General features: G+C 45.0%; 1 protein-coding gene across 7 annotated transcripts in view; it reads right to left on the reverse strand.

Moving 5' to 3' along the window:
* Window positions 1-159: 159 nt before the first annotated feature.
* Window positions 160-17,312, reverse strand: part of SMG7 (SMG7 nonsense mediated mRNA decay factor) — a 51,380-nt gene continuing 34,227 nt past the window's right edge. For 3 of the 7 annotated variants that reach the window (XM_080602374.1, XM_080602372.1, XM_080602375.1), the window contains 12 exons: window positions 17,242-17,302; window positions 16,515-16,634; window positions 15,716-16,151; window positions 11,868-12,012; window positions 10,284-10,672; window positions 9,189-9,554; window positions 7,497-7,646; window positions 5,257-5,337; window positions 4,504-4,663; window positions 3,032-3,202; window positions 2,781-2,929; window positions 160-2,276 (listed from right to left, as the gene is read on the reverse strand). In XM_080602374.1, the coding sequence (XP_080458500.1) occupies window positions 2,163-2,276; window positions 2,781-2,929; window positions 3,032-3,202; window positions 4,504-4,663; window positions 5,257-5,337; window positions 7,497-7,646; window positions 9,189-9,554; window positions 10,284-10,672; window positions 11,868-12,012; window positions 15,716-16,151; window positions 16,515-16,634; window positions 17,242-17,302 (2,342 nt within the window). In that variant the 3' untranslated portion in view covers window positions 160-2,162. The remainder of the gene's footprint in view (window positions 2,277-2,780; window positions 2,930-3,031; window positions 3,203-4,503; window positions 4,664-5,256; window positions 5,338-7,496; window positions 7,647-9,188; window positions 9,555-10,283; window positions 10,673-11,867; window positions 12,013-15,715; window positions 16,152-16,514; window positions 16,635-17,241; window positions 17,303-17,312) is intronic. The other 4 variants (XM_080602376.1, XM_080602373.1, XM_080602378.1 and 1 more) reach the window with 4 other exon arrangements.

Raw genomic sequence — 17,312 nt, forward strand, 5'->3', positions numbered from 1 at the left:
TATCTGCACTGAGCCCAAGCCAGAATTTGTGATTTATTTAGTTCTCTTTCAGGAAAAAAAAAAAATCAACTCCAAACCTTCTTCTGACTTCTCCAGAGAAATGCATTTTTGAAAGCCTGCTGAGTTACACAGGAAATAAATGCTATACACAGACCTGGATGGAGAGAACATGGTTTAATTAAAGGCAAAGCTGATTTCAGCAGCTGCAGTTCTTGCACAGACAGACAAAAAACACAAAAAAAGCTTACAACACAAACCAGTTTCTGTTGGGGGCCCCTTCCCTCGCTCCCCTGGGCTCCGGAAGGCAGGAGGAGTCCCAGCCAAGAGTCAGACACGTTCCTGACACCGGATTCTCATGCACAAGTGGAGCGGTGCGGCTGGGACCCTGGCACGGCCGGGAGTGAGATGGTGAACCTGGTTAGCTCGTTTAGGGTGCAAGAGTCAGTGACAGTTCAAACACTGGAATGTCGCAGCTGCCGGGGCGCACAGCTCAATACACAAATGGGGAGGGCAGGGGATAGGTACAGAGGGGTTTGGTTCGTATTAGCACTGGGTGGGAACTTCACTTTTTGGACTTGTTAAAGGAAATACATCTTCAAAATGCAACAAAGAACAGTGATGTTGCTAACGTGGAGAACGTGGGGGAGCTGCTCATACCCTCGGATGGGTATTGGGTCTCCATCTTCCCTTTTTATACTCTGTCGGGGCTGCCCAGACTCCAGTGTCACTTAGGCTCCTGCATGTGCTTTGCTCTGCAGCTGACTTCCAGCTCAGAGATCCTGAACCATCACACAACCCCTTACTGCTAAACACAGCAAATGGACGTTGAGATTGTTTCCGTAACTTCCCTGGGAAACCTAACAAAAACGCTGTCCTTTCCTTTAATGAAGTTTCCAGTCTTCCTTTCCCCTAATAAATAGCAAATAAAACGTTTTCCTTTCCCTTCTGCACCTTGTCACATGTGAACAGCACTATGCTTTCTTCCACGTGTGGGTTGCACATGTGTGTCCACGGTGCCTCAGATTTCTTTCTAGAACTGAAAGTCTGGGGGCTGCAGCTGGGAGGGCAGGGGACGGGTTTCTGCAGAGCTGGTGTGTGCCTATGGGGGCTCGTACACTCCACACTGTCCAGGCTGACTGTCGTCTTTACCCAGTCCTGCTGGACCCCTGATTACTTTCTGCAAGATGTTGCACATTGGCAATAAAACTACTAGCATCCAGCGAAAATGGGAGGATGGGGAAAAGAAAAAAAAACATTGAAAGCTTTCTACCTACCTATTAAAATGAGTCAGGCTGTGAATGCACAGACTAGCCTGCCCTTTGTGGGGCTAGCCACTATGCTACAGTAAAATGTACAGGAATCAAACATTAATTTAAAACCCCATAGCAGTTAACTTGCTTGTCCAGCAGGGTGCTGCAATGCCCCACGTCACTGATAATAGCTCAAACACCTACTGAGAGGAGGGCATTTCATGCTGGAGTCTCTAACCCACGCACAGGCTTGCCAAAAGCCTTTGAGTGAAAGGAAGTGGTGTCAAGTGCCAGATTCTCCTTCATGAAACTCCTTCACTAGCCCAGGAGATAAAGCCCACCTTGCCACCAACCTCCTCTGACCGGAGCAGCAGCTGGGGCTTCCGTTGCTCTACACTGACTACAAAGCATGTCTCCGTACGGAAGAATTCAGTGTGATCTTACTACTGAGATAGTCATAAAGATGTTTAGGAGTAATTTCAACTACATTCTCAGTCAGCGAAGCAATCATTAATGGATTCCTATTTTATCTCCCCAAAGAGAGGAAAAGGATTGAGAAGTTCTCATTGGCTTCTCCCATCTGCCCTTCGTTCTCAGCTTTTACTTCCCATGTGGCTGGGGACATGCACGATGGAGAAGGTGAGAGGCGGTGATATCGGGTTACTGAGTGAGACAAACAGCAGTTCCTCTCTCCCTTCAGAGGGCCCAGGGATGGGAGAGTTCCTGATGTTGTTTTCTTGCACTGCAGACGTTTTGTGCACACTCAGTGGGTTGGTGGAGCACTTACGCCCTCCTGACAGCGAGGAACAGAAGAGAGGGCTGCCACCTGCACAGGACTGTGTGGGCCAGTCCTGCAAACCCAACATGCCATGGTTTATGGAGCCTTTGTTTGCAAGGGTTGCCACCTCGTTCTCAATGCGGCGGGTTCATGGTGCCTTGTCCACGTTGCTGTTTCTGCTTCTGCTGCATTAACAGCTGCTCCAGGGCTGAGGGTCCCGGGTGCATCATGGAACTGGACCAGATGGACTAAAAGCAAACAGTCAACACTAGCACCTCCTTGTTTTCTTACAGAGGAGGAGACTATACTATATTTTCCCCTCTTCCCTTCATCACCTTCATACCTGTCTTATCATGAAAGTCAAGACTTCAAAGGCAGCTCCCCTTGAAGCAGCTTACCCTCCCCACCAGAATCCTCATTGCCATATAAATATATCCCATATTCACAATTACTAACTTTACACCAGTCAAAGCAAATGTTATAATTTCTTCCAGTTCTGCCAGCCTCGTCTTGTTCCACAAAATATTCTAGAACAGCAAGAACTGAAAAGCCATGACATCTTCCAGAACTGGTCATACCTCCCACATTGCCTACGTAAGCAAGTCTGCAGGAAAAGCCTCCAAGGTTTCTGACCCTGAACCCCCGCTGGAACAGCAGCGTGAGCTGCCTACAGCCACCAGACCCTGGCCCCATAGGCAAGTGCCTGTTCCCAAGCACAGCTTTATAGTCACAAGCTCTATAGTTAACTATACCTTCAGACTCTCCATGAGCACAGCTGAGGAGTCCTCTATGGCAGGGCCTTGGGCTGCCCAGGTGCCACTGGGAGTGCTGGGCTGGTGCCAGCTGCTCTCTGAGGATGACGATGTTGCTGGGAGATAGTCCAGACCAAACCCTCCCATTGCTAAAATGGGGAAAAGAGACAAATTCGGAGGAATCTAGCAAAACCATTGCAAAAACAAATGTCAACAGCTGGCTTCATCCAGGCCTGGAACACAGCACTTGCCTGGCTTATCTGTTTTCCAGCGGTCTGCGATTCTCCTGTCTCTGTTGTCTGGAGTCCCAATAGGTCCGAAGTTGGAGAAGGGAACAGAATTGTGGTTATGGGTTGGAGGGGAGCTTGGCAAGCTGCTGGGGTTGGAGGAGTGAGGAGACTGGCTGGCTGGTGTCGAATGATCTAGTGATTACAAGGCAAGAGGGAAAAGGTGAAGAGAAACAGCAGGAGCCTCCTGATTTTGAATTTCATAGTGCTGCTGCAATTTCTGCCATCACCCAGTTTTCTCCAGTACTGAAGGTCAGTTTTTATTCCCTCCATTACACGAGTAAATTCCTAAATTCTGAGCGAAAATGTTTGCACATATACAATAATACAATGACTGTGTTTAAGTGCACATACATGCCTACCAGAAAGCAAAAATCCAGGAAACCTCGAGAGGGCTGGCTAACCAACAGTGAGTTTTCCCCATGTTTCTTGAATAACTTCTCTCAAACAAACAAACAAAAAAAACCACCTATCTCCAAGCTTTACAAGCTAATAAAGAATAACTTTAGACCAAGGAGTTTGCAAGTTTACAACTTCAATTCAAATGTTTTACACTTCTTTGAGTCTTAAAGCAATTCAGACCAGAACTGAATACTGAGCAAAGCAGGAGCGCAGGCATGGAAGTGTCTCTCTGTGAGCAGGAGAGCACGATGCCTGAAGAGAACAAAGAAGAGCAGGGTGCCAGGATGTATTCTCGGATGAGGAGGTGAAGTGAAAGCTAAAACCCATGTAGTGTCATAAATCCTGCTAGAATAAAAGCACTTTGCAGCTCCCTCCATTTCATCAACAGTTCCTTCTGGTTGGCTGCAAAAGTCTTGATACAACCAAAGAACATCTCCAATGGCTAAGTTATTTAAAGTCCTCTTTTTACGTTCCTTCCCTCCCCTCACACTTGTGTGGATTTTTTGTGATGGTAAAGTCATGACATAACTCTAATGTGTTTTATGCCCTCAAGAAAATTGTTAAAGAAAAAGCTGGTTTGCTTTGTAGGCTGCTTTACACTTTAAAAAAATAATGTCATACTTTCCTCCTCACTCTTCAATCATGTAATTTCTCTTTCACCTATCTGCTTTATAAAATCCAAATCTTCCCGGTTCTTCCAAAGAAGCAACATTAGAAGTACAATAATTTTTAAAATGCATGAAGTCCTACTCTCAAATGCCTGTCACGAATTTAAGTTAAGGAGATTTCAGGATTTAACACTTCCTACAACTTTTATCCTGCTCAACTACTTCAACTAAAAATCTAGGTTCTTACCCTATATTAGCAACAGAATCCCATCGCATTTCCAAGGATTATATATAAAGGAACACAGAAACCTTCAGACATTGTAAAGAAGATTTTTTTTAATTTCCAGTTACATTTAACTTGCAGTAGGCTCAGAATTAACTCCAATCCTCTTAAAATACACACAAGAAAAATTGTACCAGGATTACCTGAGCTGGCTGGAAGGGATGGAGACCACGGAGTCCCTTCAAAGAGAGAATATAGTGAAGTCTCCTGATGGGCAACTGAAGGGGTGACTTCTGTTTTTGTGCTGGTATTCATGTTTTTCCCATACACCTCATTAAACATGCTGTTATTTGGATATCTTTCCTGGAATAAAAAGTTTGAGTACAGGATTTATTTGAAACAATGAGAACATACAAAGGAAATTATTACAAATCAAAACACTTTTGTAACTCCTTTTTCACTCCTCAGAATCTTCCCTGAACACTTTATTTAACCAAGTCCATCAGATCCTGAAGCAGGGCCAATTTCTCCTGGCTGAACTGCAAAGCCTTCATAAAAATTTTTAATTTCTGCTCAAGAGACCCTGCTCTGCTCCTTGGAAGAGAATGGGTATTCCGCTGGTGAGGAATAAAAATACTCCCACACCACAAAACGTGGGGATGCACCTTTTCACTCAACTCTACGATCCCACTGAAAGCAAACATCCCAGGAACTCAACAAGACTCAACAGTACCTCTGCAGAACAACAGCTGGGGTGAATTTGAGAAGACAACTGATTTTCAACAATGGTAAAAGGCAAAAAATAACCTTGCTAATACAGACTGAAATTAGGCCTTTGGATCTCCTTTCAAGTTTGCCATTAGTTTGCTCTAAAGGATGTGCCCATACTTCTGTCACTATCCAGCTAAACAGTAAGTCTGAACAGCAAAATGCTGCCAGCTTTGGCCATCACATACCTGATTAAGAGAAAAGCCACTGAGAGACAGGAAAGATGACGACTGAGACATCAATTCTGACGGTTTTTCCAGCAGGGACTTCTTTGAAAAACCAGAAAAGGAAAACAAGCAGTTGGTTTTCAGTGCAGCGAGCAGGAGCAAAGTAAGCTACAAAAAACTGCCCAGGTATTTTTGTTTAAAACCTTTCTTGCATTTTTGACCTCAGCACCGTGGAGGGCAGGGGGGAACAAACTAACAAATGCAGAAAATCAAAGGTTTCCCTATTAATTTTAATTAATAACTAAAAATCAACAATTATGACAGCTCAGAGTCCCAGGCAAACCCCACTGACAGCACAGTTTCCCAGTTCTCAAGCACCTCTGGCTGCTTCAACAGTCTGACACGTCTAGAGGGGATGTTCCTGGCAAACACACCAACCCTGTGGATGTATAAAACCTTGCACAAATGAGACAGGATCCTTTCCAGTGAGCAGAGTGCTCAGTCACACCTGATGAAACCCTTGCACGTTGCTATTCATTGACGGATTGTTTGTTAGTTTCGAGTACTCCTGCTGTATAGACCCTCAGAAAAATCACAGCTCGTCTTACTGTCTAATTGGGTTAAACAGTTAAAGTTTCATTTATTTCTCTCTCATTTTCATTATAAATGACTAAAGAAGAAGAAAAGTGTTTGCAGCAGAGGTTCCAAAACTCCCATGGGTTCTATGTTGAAATATTATGGCCTTTTCCATGACCTTTTCCATCATCTACACCTCCTCCCATACAGCTATTATCTGCAGCCTAGTATTTCTCAGTTTTCGTTTTCAGTTGTTATGATTAAGCAGTGAAAAATACTGATATGAAATATAATTATATGAACCAAGCCTATTTAGGGAAGACACAGAATTAGTTATCACTGAGACAAATGACAGCAAAACTGTAAAGCTTGGCTGCTAGATAATTGAACACCCGTGACCTTAGGATCAGGATCAAAAATTCACAGAATTAGTGAAGTCACGAGTAAAGCTGTGTGAGATCCAAAATTACATCTGTAGTCTTGTTCCAAATAAAAACCCTCTTGCCCCCAAACCAGCTCAGCACATCAGGTATTTTAAAATTTATTGTTCAAATAATAAGAAAAGCCCCTCTCTAACGTGGTCTTAATATCTGGAATAACTTTGCTTTTATCCTGTAAGCCTGAGACAAACAGCCCCATTTTCTTGGCAAGCAGCTCCTAGCTTGTTAGATTTTCAAACTGACAACTCATTACTTTGAAAGCACGTTGTAAAAAGCAGACAAAATTTGTACTCGGCACATCCACACAGCCTGCACAGAGGAGTATTTCCGTCCATCTGTCAGCAGACAGCAACTGCAGGAGCTTCAAAGGAAGCTGCTGAAGCAGCAGCTGTTAGTTCCTTAGCAAAGGTATGGAAGAAGACAGCAATGGGTGCCTGCTTTGCTACTGGCTCCTCAGACGACATGCAAATTAACAGAGGAATAGATTTATTAACCAGGGATTCCAAACAGAGTCACAAAATACTCCTCCCTGTTACAGCCACGACTCTGAAATATGAGTATTTACTGAGCGTGCCTGTAGCCACGAGAAGCGCACTGTGTTTTTAGAGCTAAGTGACAACTTCAGCAGCTCACAGGCCCTCCAGCTAGCAAGCTGGGAACCCAGAAATGCAGACAGAAATCTCTCAGGCTGTCAAACTCCCTGCATTTCTATAGGAGTCAGTGATTATTTAGCCAGTCGCTTGCAGGTTTCTTCTAAAACCATCTGGCTCTTTTGCAATCTCTTCTGCATTTACTAGGGTAGTTTCCCCCTGCCTTTACGTGTTTCTTACATGCAGTAGTACCAAAGGCACTTGTTCTGATGACTTCCCTTCCCTTTCACTGTGCACACCCTTGCCCCTATTACCACGCCCATACAACTGGGGAAGAGCAAGTGTCTTAAAGGGTGCACCAATGTCCCTCCCGTGAACTGTGCTTACAAAAACACCCCACAGTTATTCTGCTTTCTGAACAAACTGGCAGGTCTGGCCGTGGACCGAGAGCTATGTGGGATGCTACGGCACCTCCCCAGCTCTCCAGAGCCAGGGGCCTTGGGCTGAGCTCTTGCACGGAGACTGGCTCAGCGGCAGGAGGAGAAGTGCAGAGGAGGGATGGGGAAGAGAAAGAAATTTCCCATTTCTTATAATTTCACAGAAGAAAGAGATGCCAGTTTGAGTGAGAAGCAGCAGTATTAAGTCAAATACATACAAAGAGGCTTCGTCCAGGAAGAGAGGCGAGAGGCCCCAGCAGAGCTGGGTAAAGATCAGGAGGATTAGAGAAAATCAGCTCTTCCTCCTCCTCCAAGGCAGCCAGACTCTTTAACAGGTCCGGAGGAAGCAAAGGGGAGCTCTTGGGGTCCTAGTGACAGAAATGAGCACAGTGAGACAACAGAAGGCAGAAAGGGAAGAGCAAGAGCCAAGTGGGGAGAGACTAAACCAAAGCAGGAGAGAGAAACCAACAGGAGAACGGCAGGCTGTGGCGAGGAGCGCAGCATGCACAAGGGCGAGATGAGAACAGTGCAACAGAAGTGGGTGGAAGCACACAGAAAAACGCTGAGCAAAAAACAAAACCAGCCCCACGGCCTCAGGTGTAGTGGGAGAGGCCCTGCACCCTCCTGGTAAGTGGTGCAGCCAAAATGATGGGCAACTAATTGCAAACAATGCAGCATGTGCTTCCCACAGCATCACGGACAAATACTGAACGCGCTTTCACATTAGAGGACAATGAACATGATTTTTCCTGACAAGGAAGATCTTAAATTATTATTCTACAGCTGTAATTCAAGTTTCAGCTGAAGTTACACTTGCATCTTCCCTCCTCTATTTGCAGAATTTAAACCCCGTGAGACACTGCCACTGCTAATGGCTACCACACAAAGCTACAGGAAAAAATAAACTATTAAGTGCTACATCTTGAATTTTGTGAGGGATGCTTAAAATACAAGCATCGCTGGCACAGCCTCTGTTTGTGCTGCACTGTGCTTGCACCAAGGCAGTTTCTGATTTAGGGATGAGAACAAGGCTTTGGCCCAGTCTCCATCTAAAAATCACAGCCTGACATCAGAGGAGAGGCAGTCTCCTGAATATTGTCTGTCTTTTCTCCCCAAAGGAGAAGCTAAGTGATCTCAGCTGACCTTTTGAAAAATCCTGACTGCATTTACAGAGGCATATCTGACCAAAGGTTTAAAAAGGCCTCTGTTTAAGTTTCCTTATAAACATCACCAGAAGCACTTCCAGACAATCCAGGACTTGATACATAACAAAGACTGCAGGCTTTTTATAAACTGCAGCATGAAGCAGAACTGCACAGAAGCAAACAGAAGCAAAGTATTCCATTAGTGCAACCAAGAGCTAAGGGACAGAGTTCAGTGCTCTTGCTACGTGGTGGGATTTGCAGGAGGAAAAAAAAAATCAAAAATGGGGTTGCTCCTAATATCCTCAGTTTCTATCCCCAGTTTGGCTCTTGCAGCCTCACCTATTCAACACACACAAGATACTCTGTGGGAGGTAAGAGTTTATCTAAAGGGTAAGCATTCAATTACAATTATTTAGATGGCGTTCATGGTTTTCTTCAGTTGCCAGACAAGTATTTTCCCTGTCAGCTGCCATGTGTCTTGGCCCAGCAGATGCAGTGCAGAGACCAGCATTGTATCTACATTGAGCGTGACTTACACCTACTTGAAAACAGATCTTCAAGAGCCTGATCCCCCTCCACAGTCCACTGAAGCAGCAAATCCAGTACTGTATGCTGGGATCCCGTTTACCAACACCCAGCTCCCTTGTAAATGTTCTCACTGATCCACTTGGGACTAGGGGGCATTCCTAAACTGGGCAAACTGCCTGAGCTGTCAGCTATATCAGAGCCTCACTAGTTTTCACCACTTGTTACGTGGATCTTTACCTCAAAGTTCATCCTGGAGACAGCATCCTGCTCTGGGCGGAAGACTCCTTGCCGTTTCCCCCTGCGGTCCATGTTGGACTGCTGTGCCATCACCCTGTTGTCGGCCATGCCGTAGGAAGAGTCCCAGTAATATTCTGGCACCTTGACTTCTGAGGGGTTCTGGTTATATGGCTCCATTGGGAAAGGCTTCATTTTTTTCTCCAGAGGTTGCTGTTGCATCACAGGAGGCTGTAATGACTGTTCAAACAATTTTAGAGGGTCCTGGGCCTGCAGGTAATAGGACTGCTTTACAGGCATGATCTTCCCCAGTGAACCTTGGACTTGTGGCGGGTTCCAGAGCTGCTTTGATGAGTCTGTCTGTGGATACTGAGGCAGAGATGCATGCTTTCGTCAGCAGGTAGGAACAATTAATGTCAACTGGCTTTCTAACTTCAAGCTGTCATTCTAGCTGACTCATAGCAGATATTCTGCAAACATTCTCATCTGCTACATTATTCACCAAAATTCAGTCTCAGTAGGCGTATAGCCTCATCAAGCTCCAAGCCAACAGCCAAGCACAATCCTTACTCCAATTCAACACCTTACAGACACCTTTAAGGTACTGAACTGCTGCCCAGAACAGGAGGGTCTCGCTCGCCATCACGGCCAGACGTGCCAGAAAGTAGGTTTTGTCAAGCACACGAGCACGAAACCAAGAGGAAGGAACTGACAGCGGAACCCGGTGAGCCCACAGGAAAAGAGCGAGTAGGGTGAAGATTCAGAGCCCATCCTCATTACTCAAACAAGACATATCTACAAAGGCCTAGGGCAGAAATATCGCAGAATCATCACCTTCATACCTTGTCTACACACAGAAACACACACAAAGATTACCATCTTCTCAACCCAGTAGATACCTTCCTCTTAGTTATAGAACAGCAGGTTCATGCCCACTAAACTTCAGCTGTTTTTCAAGTTTGCCCAGAAGTTCACAGATCAAAATTCCACAGCGAGGTCTTTAACAACAACCGTATGAGGTAGTCCGGGAACAGAAGTCTCCGACATCGCCAGTTATTTTTAAACACAGTTTGAGCACACTGTACTAGCCAGGCTTACCTGCTGGAACCCAGAGTGGTGTGGCGGGCTCTTCCCCAGGCCCTGCACAGCTTTTGTTGGGGACTGTTGCTGCTGCTGCTGGGCCAGCGCTTGGACCTGCAACTGGCCTGCTGACTGTGCTGTTGCCTGAGCTGGTAAAGATGAGAGGGGTTGCTGGGAGGGAGGTGGTGTTTGCTGAGGTCCCTGGGTCATCGGCCCCGGTCCGGAGGGCCGCTGCTGGCTGTAAGGAATGTGGGACTGTTTCCCACCTTGCACCTGGTTTCCTGCAGGCGAGTGAGCTGTGGGCTGGAGGAAGGTTCCTGGGACAGAAACGCCGCCTGGGAAGGTGTACCCCGTGCTCATGGAGAAAGCCACAGGGGGAGGGACAACGTAGGTCGGAGGTGGGAACCCTGCAAAAGAAAGAGCCGTAACTGCAGTTTCTCAGCAGAAAGCAGCTTCTTCAAGAAAATGTTTTGGGTTTTTGTTTGGTTTTTTATTTTGTACATTTAGAGCATCAGAACAGGAAACACCAAGGACAGCTTGCAGACAGGCACTAACATCTCCTATTCCACCTTTGCAAGTACACAGCTACGATCACAGAGGGATTCAGAGCGTCTTCAGTTTTCTTCCAGTATTCCGGGCACTGCTAACAGTCTGTCAGAGCAGCATCTGGGAGAGTTGCGGGATTACTCCCATACCTCCACCTCCCTGCTCCTCCTCCCCTTTTTCACTCATCACCTGGGTTTTTTTTGATGTGTTACCCCCAGAGTTCCCACCCCTTCAAACACACACATTTCCAGACAATTTCTGCAGCACTGGTCACAGAAGCAATCGATAAGTCTACTGCCTCCCCCCAGAACACCACCAGTCCTAGGATTAATTTAGATAAGGAGATAGATGGCAAGCAAACCAATCCTCACATCCACAAGATCCATTTCCTTCCTGTAGCTGACACTGAAAAGCCAAGTTTGAAAGGCAAGCTTTAATTCTATGACAGGCCAGATTTCCTGCTGGCGTTAAGACAAAGAGGCCCCTCTCTCTTATACTGAGGAACTACGCAGAGGAGCTACAGGGAAGATACAGCTCCCGGCTATTTTGTGAGCAAAGATGGACAGTAAGGCATGACAGGAATGCTCCGCAACAAAATGGGAACACGCAATGCAGCAACAACAGCAAATGACACCACACAAATTACAGCTTGAAACATGAGCATCACTACAAAAGAAACCAAGCTAGAAAGAAAGCAGTATGACTGATCTTTTGTAATAGTCCTATGTACAGGGAACGCTTTCTCCTGGGCTAGCAGAAGCCTGTGTCATGTTTTGACTTACTACAGAAACAGCCTCCTGTGAAATCCCTTGATCTTGTGCTAATCGAGAAGGAAGGTGGCAGATTTCATGGCAGACACTGATAACAAAACATAAGGAATCCTATTCATCTCATTTCAGTTCTGCTATGCCCTTTCTTTACTACACTGTAAGACTCTCACCATGAGAATGCGCGTTCATTAGAACAGCAACTACCTTCAGAGGCTGTAACAGCTAAGAGCGCAGGCTTTTCTTTGCAGTCAACCGTAAAACCACACTTTGAAAGAAAACAAGTTACCTGGCCGGCTAGGAAGGGGAGGGAAAGCTCCTGGGTGATGAATGGGGATGAACTGGGAACTGCTGGCCTGACTCGGAGTCTGAGTTACAGGTGTTTTCCTGGCTTCAGACACTGGAGTCTTCCTCATCTCTGTCTGGGATTTCACCTAATACAAAATAAAGCAAGAAGAAATTAGGTAACTTTTCCTGTGATTAACCACATCATGTCTCAAGCCAAAAAACAAACTCAAATAGTTAGAGAGAATTTTCTTTTGCCCTAAGTTACTGGAGGAGGTTTGGAACATCAGAATCTAGTTCCTTCTTCTCTGGCCTCAGGCAGGTGACTTTGCCTCTCCTCAGGCACTCCTCGCCTCACAAAAGCACTGGAGAGATGTCCACCCAGAAGACTGCAACAGGCTCCTCCTCTAGCGAGAGAGTGGGAAGCAGACATAACATCCTCAGACCATACGAAGGACTTACCATGCTGGTCACCTGCAATGCCTTAAAAACAAAACAGAAGATGCAAATGCTATTACGCTTCTCCTAGGGCACTGCTTCGACCTACTTCAAGCTACTTACATGCAGCACCTTAGAAAACAAACACTGCCACCTTCTTCCTAGGGAACTTTTTCAGCCTCATCTACACGGTGCAGCATATGCACAAACTCCTGCATATCATGAAATTCTTTTGAATAAGAGCATACACGACACATAACTGAGGTGGTAACCTCTTTCAGTTTACTGTGAAATTGCTGTATGTTCTGTTAAAAGAGCTGCACCAGTTAAAGGCAGAGAGAAGAATGTAATGTAATGTTTACCTGATTCTGAGTCTGTTGCGGGCTGGGTCTTCCTGGAGAGGAAGACAGAGGGGAAGACTACTTTCCCTTTCTGTTCAGCTCGGCAGAACTGCCTGGAATGCAAGATGGAGCAGGCAGGAAAAAGACAGCAAGCAAAGAACCCGGGCAATATAGAAAGGGCCCAGGAGCAGACCTGATGCCAAGCCTCAGAGGTGACTGAAAGGGGTTTTTATCAGGGATCAAATAAAAAACCCAAACAACAACAAAAAAACAGCTGTGTGGGACTTATTTCAACATTTAGAGCTGCTGATTTGAAAGGACTAAGAGGGCAGGCACTTCCTTCCAAAATCAGTGATGGGGTGAAGATGCATTCAATCTTTCTCTTGAGTCTTTCTTAAATAACTCTGAATTTCCCCGTTTTTAAATTATGGGAGTGTAGTTTGGTTTTTGTTTCATTAAAAAAGTAGCTTTTGAGACTGAGAGGTTTGGCTGTATTTTTCATCTCCCACTAGAAAAAGCTGGGAGGAAACTCCACCTCAGAGTCTGGCTGATGCTAAATACCACAAATGATGGAGCAGCCCCTGCTCCCCCTCTCACGCCACAGCTGTTCGCTGCCCACCTGTACCCTGTATCACATTCTGTATGTTCAAGTTATATCGTGCTGTACCTTTTTTCTCTCTCCACAAGAATCCAGACATCGTTACAACCCATACTGCATGCATTCTTTCATAGCAATGTCCGAATTCAAAGATGCTCTTCTTGCAGTGGGATTTCAAAACACGAGCTCTAGTCCACCATAAACTCAAAGCTGTAATAAAACATTTCCAAAGGTGGCTTCCAAAAGACTCCCCCCATACGATTTATAGTGGGCTTTTAAAAGCTAAACAACTGAAATTGGTTAATCCAGTTGTTTCTCCTTGACCTCACCTCAAAAGCATCAATACTCCCACTTCTTTACATCCCCAGCAGTCTCGAGAGTTCCCACCTGGTGCCTGGGAAAAGCACCACTTCATCCCAGCGGCCTTTACGTTACCTTGAGCAGGTCCGCATTACGCCTTCCTTTGCGCCCAACAGCATCTCCCCTAGAGGCCAGGTTCAACCTACGCCAGCCACGCTTGCGTGATCCTGTCTGAGCACGCAAGTTTTCCACTTATCTGTGAAACAGGACCAACTACTTCCCTACAACATTCTTAGCATTTTTGCTAAAGTAGGAGCTGCAACTTTTATAGAGTTTAGGCTTTTGAAAATGATGAGCTACAGAGTAGACAAAGTTTGAAATTTCAGGGAAAGCCAAACCAAAGCACTAGCAGACCACAAATTGGTACAAAACCTAAGCAGTCATCTTCTCACAGCAGGGCAGGGAGCAAACCCTCCTCCCCACATCCTGGAGCAGGTCTGGGTAAATAAGTCCAGCAAACGGTGTTGTGATAGTTAAACTAAATAGAGCTGATGGAATTAAAAACTCCAAATTAGTTTCTATTCAACAGGAGATGAACGGTGACCAACTAGATCCAAACACAGCATGCTACCTAGGAAAAATGCATTTCAAACCCAACGGTAAGTCTTAAGACCAAAAAAAGGCAAGTTTCTGATAAATCAACTGGGTTAAAATGATATTATCTTCCCTACACAAAAGACCTACACTACTTCTTCAAACATATTGGTTTTTCAGCCTCAAGCCCTTCTTCTGCAAGGCAGGGTCACAAACACCAGCACAGGAGTTATGCTCAGGCCTGCAGCCGCATTCCAGACGTGTTCAGCAAACAAAACCCAAACACCTGCCACTCCAACTCACCTATCTAGGCAGTTTTTCAGGTACCAGGCTGGTGTCAGTGACTCACAGACAACTGCCACGCAGTTTCTGCAGGCTACTCCCCTTCCCCCCCCCCACCCCAGCACAGACCCCACGCAAACCCAACGCAAGGCTGCCCGTGCAGACCTCCCATTTCGTACTGACATTGCCTAATAGGAAATGATCAGGAGGAGAACAAGAAGAATGATCCAAGGGTCCTACCAACACACACCAGAAAGACAGGGAGCTGCTTTGTCTAGCCTAGGGAAAACAAGATTTCAGTAACAGGTCCTCAGAGCACTTGCAAAGAGAAGACTTGAGTTATTCTCCAGACCAGTCCTGGGAAGTAGTAGGTTTACACGGTAGCAAGGGGGATGAAGTGCATTAGGAAATGATTTCTGCGTGTAAGAACAGCGAAGAACTCACCCTGTTTATCAAGGGAAATAACTGAATCTCCATCATTATCATTAAATGCCTCTAGACAACACCTGTCAATGGATGAGATACAGCCAAAACAATCCAGGTACAGATTACATCGACCCTGAAATTCTCCACCCTTATTTACTACAACTCTGTGGAAGCCAGAACAGTAAATTCACTCCCTACACACAAGGTGAGCAGTTTTGTACACAGTGCTACATAAATGGGGAAAAAGAGCATGCCTTTAAAAAAATACAACTGAGAAAAGAACAGCTGATGTGAAAATCAACAATTTTGAACAAGCATCTCAGCGCAGAATTACAGGTTAAAAGCTGCCTGGCTTTTCTTACGACCACTGAGGGCCACCTTACTGCACACGCAGTACAGAGGATCCTCCTCTCCGTGTAAACAACTCAGTGCTTTTGTGGTGTGTTTGATTTATCGCAAGCGCACAAGCCAACTGAACAGAAAATGCCCAGCTCCTTCGCAACAACCACAGCATGGGTAATAGCATGACTAAGACCTGGCCATGCACGCTGCCCCTTGAACTGCTTGTGGAACAAAAGCTAGAAGGCTTTTTTTTTTTTTTTTTTTAAATACTGAACATACAAAAAAATTGCCTTTCATTGCTCCCTATCTTTTCCTCCCCAATAAACTGAGACAGCATCAAGGAAAAGGGCAGAGACCCAAAGTTTACTTATATCTGGTCTCTGAGACAGACTATTTTTTCTTCCTTTGTGCATTAAGGGTACCTGCAGGCCCGCAGAAAGACCTTGGCTTTACTGATTTCTGTGCAAGCAGTGATGGCCCTGACACAAACATACTGCTAAGATGCAGTATCCCTTTGATCTAAAGGCTTACCTGAACTGCCACATTCTGCTTTCCTGCTTCCTGCATCTTATCCAAGCCGCATTTCTTGGTCTCATTCTTCCTTTTATTGTTATCCTTCTTTCCATCGTTCTTATTGGCTACTATTCCTTTGCTATAGTCCCGTCTTTCCCTACCTACATCTTTAGGTGGATAGATTCGCCCTTGCTCTCTGTTCATTTCTCGTGGCTTAATATTTTCTTTGAATGTGACCATTGGTTTTTCTCCTGCATCACAGTTGTTGTTTAGGCTTCTGCCAGAGGACAGAACTGATTTGAGTCCAGGGCTGCCATCTGTGGATAGTGGTTCTGTGATAGATGTTTCCTGCAAGGTGACACTCTCTTTGGCTTCGCTAGAATCCTCTAGTAATAATTCCGGGATTTCCGTCAGGAACAACAGCTTTCCTACCTCATTTTCACACTGAATCAACCTAAAAAAGACAGAAATTGAAAAGCAAATATGAATAGTTGGTGGCTTTTTTTTCCACGAGGTAACCTAACACTCTTGCTACAACTTCAAATATTGTTTCCACTCGTCTCAGCTGTGCTGCAGTATCACTAAAGGGCCTCACCAGATGTGATGCTTCACTCCAAATACACTCCTTATCAGAATTAGTTTAAGGAACAATGGCACACTGACACACAGAACATGTTATTAGCACTGTCAGCATCCTGTACTCACATTATATTGAATTGCTTGGTAAAATAATGAGAAAAATAAAGTTCACCTCTGGCACCTGCACTGCTTAAACTTACAGAAGCAACTGAAACTCACAGAAGCTATTTGCAGTTACCTTGGCTGATTATCAGCAATCCATTTGCCTGTGAAGATGAGTCGCTGTTGCCGTATCCGACGTTGTTGCCCTTCCTTATCTCCTGTAATTGCCTGGTGGCCTTTGGAAAAATCCAAGTTCCTAACATTCAAATAGCAGAGGGAATAATATTAATTACACAGTTACCCGCAGAAAAAGCATGTTTCTTTAGAAATACAACTGGTCAGCATTATTTTGTCATAGGTTGTGATGTTTCGCCAGATTCTATTCAAAACATACTGTCTGAGTTACAGATTCAATTCTCTTCTCATAAGATGTATCTACATTAAAGAGGCTCTTTTTTTTGGTGTGTTCATGTTATTAGGTACAGGGACAGTTAAAAACAGAAAAAAAAGTAAAATAAAAACACATCAAGCAGTTTTCAATGAAAAAAAATATTCCTTTCCTCATTTCTTAAATTATTTCTCCCTTTCATTTTATTAGCCTGAAGACTGCAGAAGAAAAACAGTCATGAGCAATGCTATAAGCTCATGGCATTCCTCAGAGTTTTATTGAGGACTGGCATAGGATCTATTTTCCTCTTCAGAATGCAGATGAAATCCTACGTTACCTATTACAGTCTCGAGATGCTAGCTGCATCAATCCATACAGCAGCACGTTTTCATAAAGAAAGTATTGCAGGGAACAGGTCAGTGGCTATCAAAGCAGTGACGCTAGCAAGGAGGCAGTTTCTTCAGCTGTCACCTACCTGAATGAGGGTCTCAGAGCCAAGAATCCCTGCAACTCAAATTCTTCTGGAAGGGGGGTTGCTGGTGAATA

This window comes from Anser brachyrhynchus, assembly GCF_964034855.1.
Source record: "Anser brachyrhynchus genome assembly, chromosome: 8".
NCBI lineage: Eukaryota > Metazoa > Chordata > Aves > Anseriformes > Anatidae > Anser > Anser brachyrhynchus.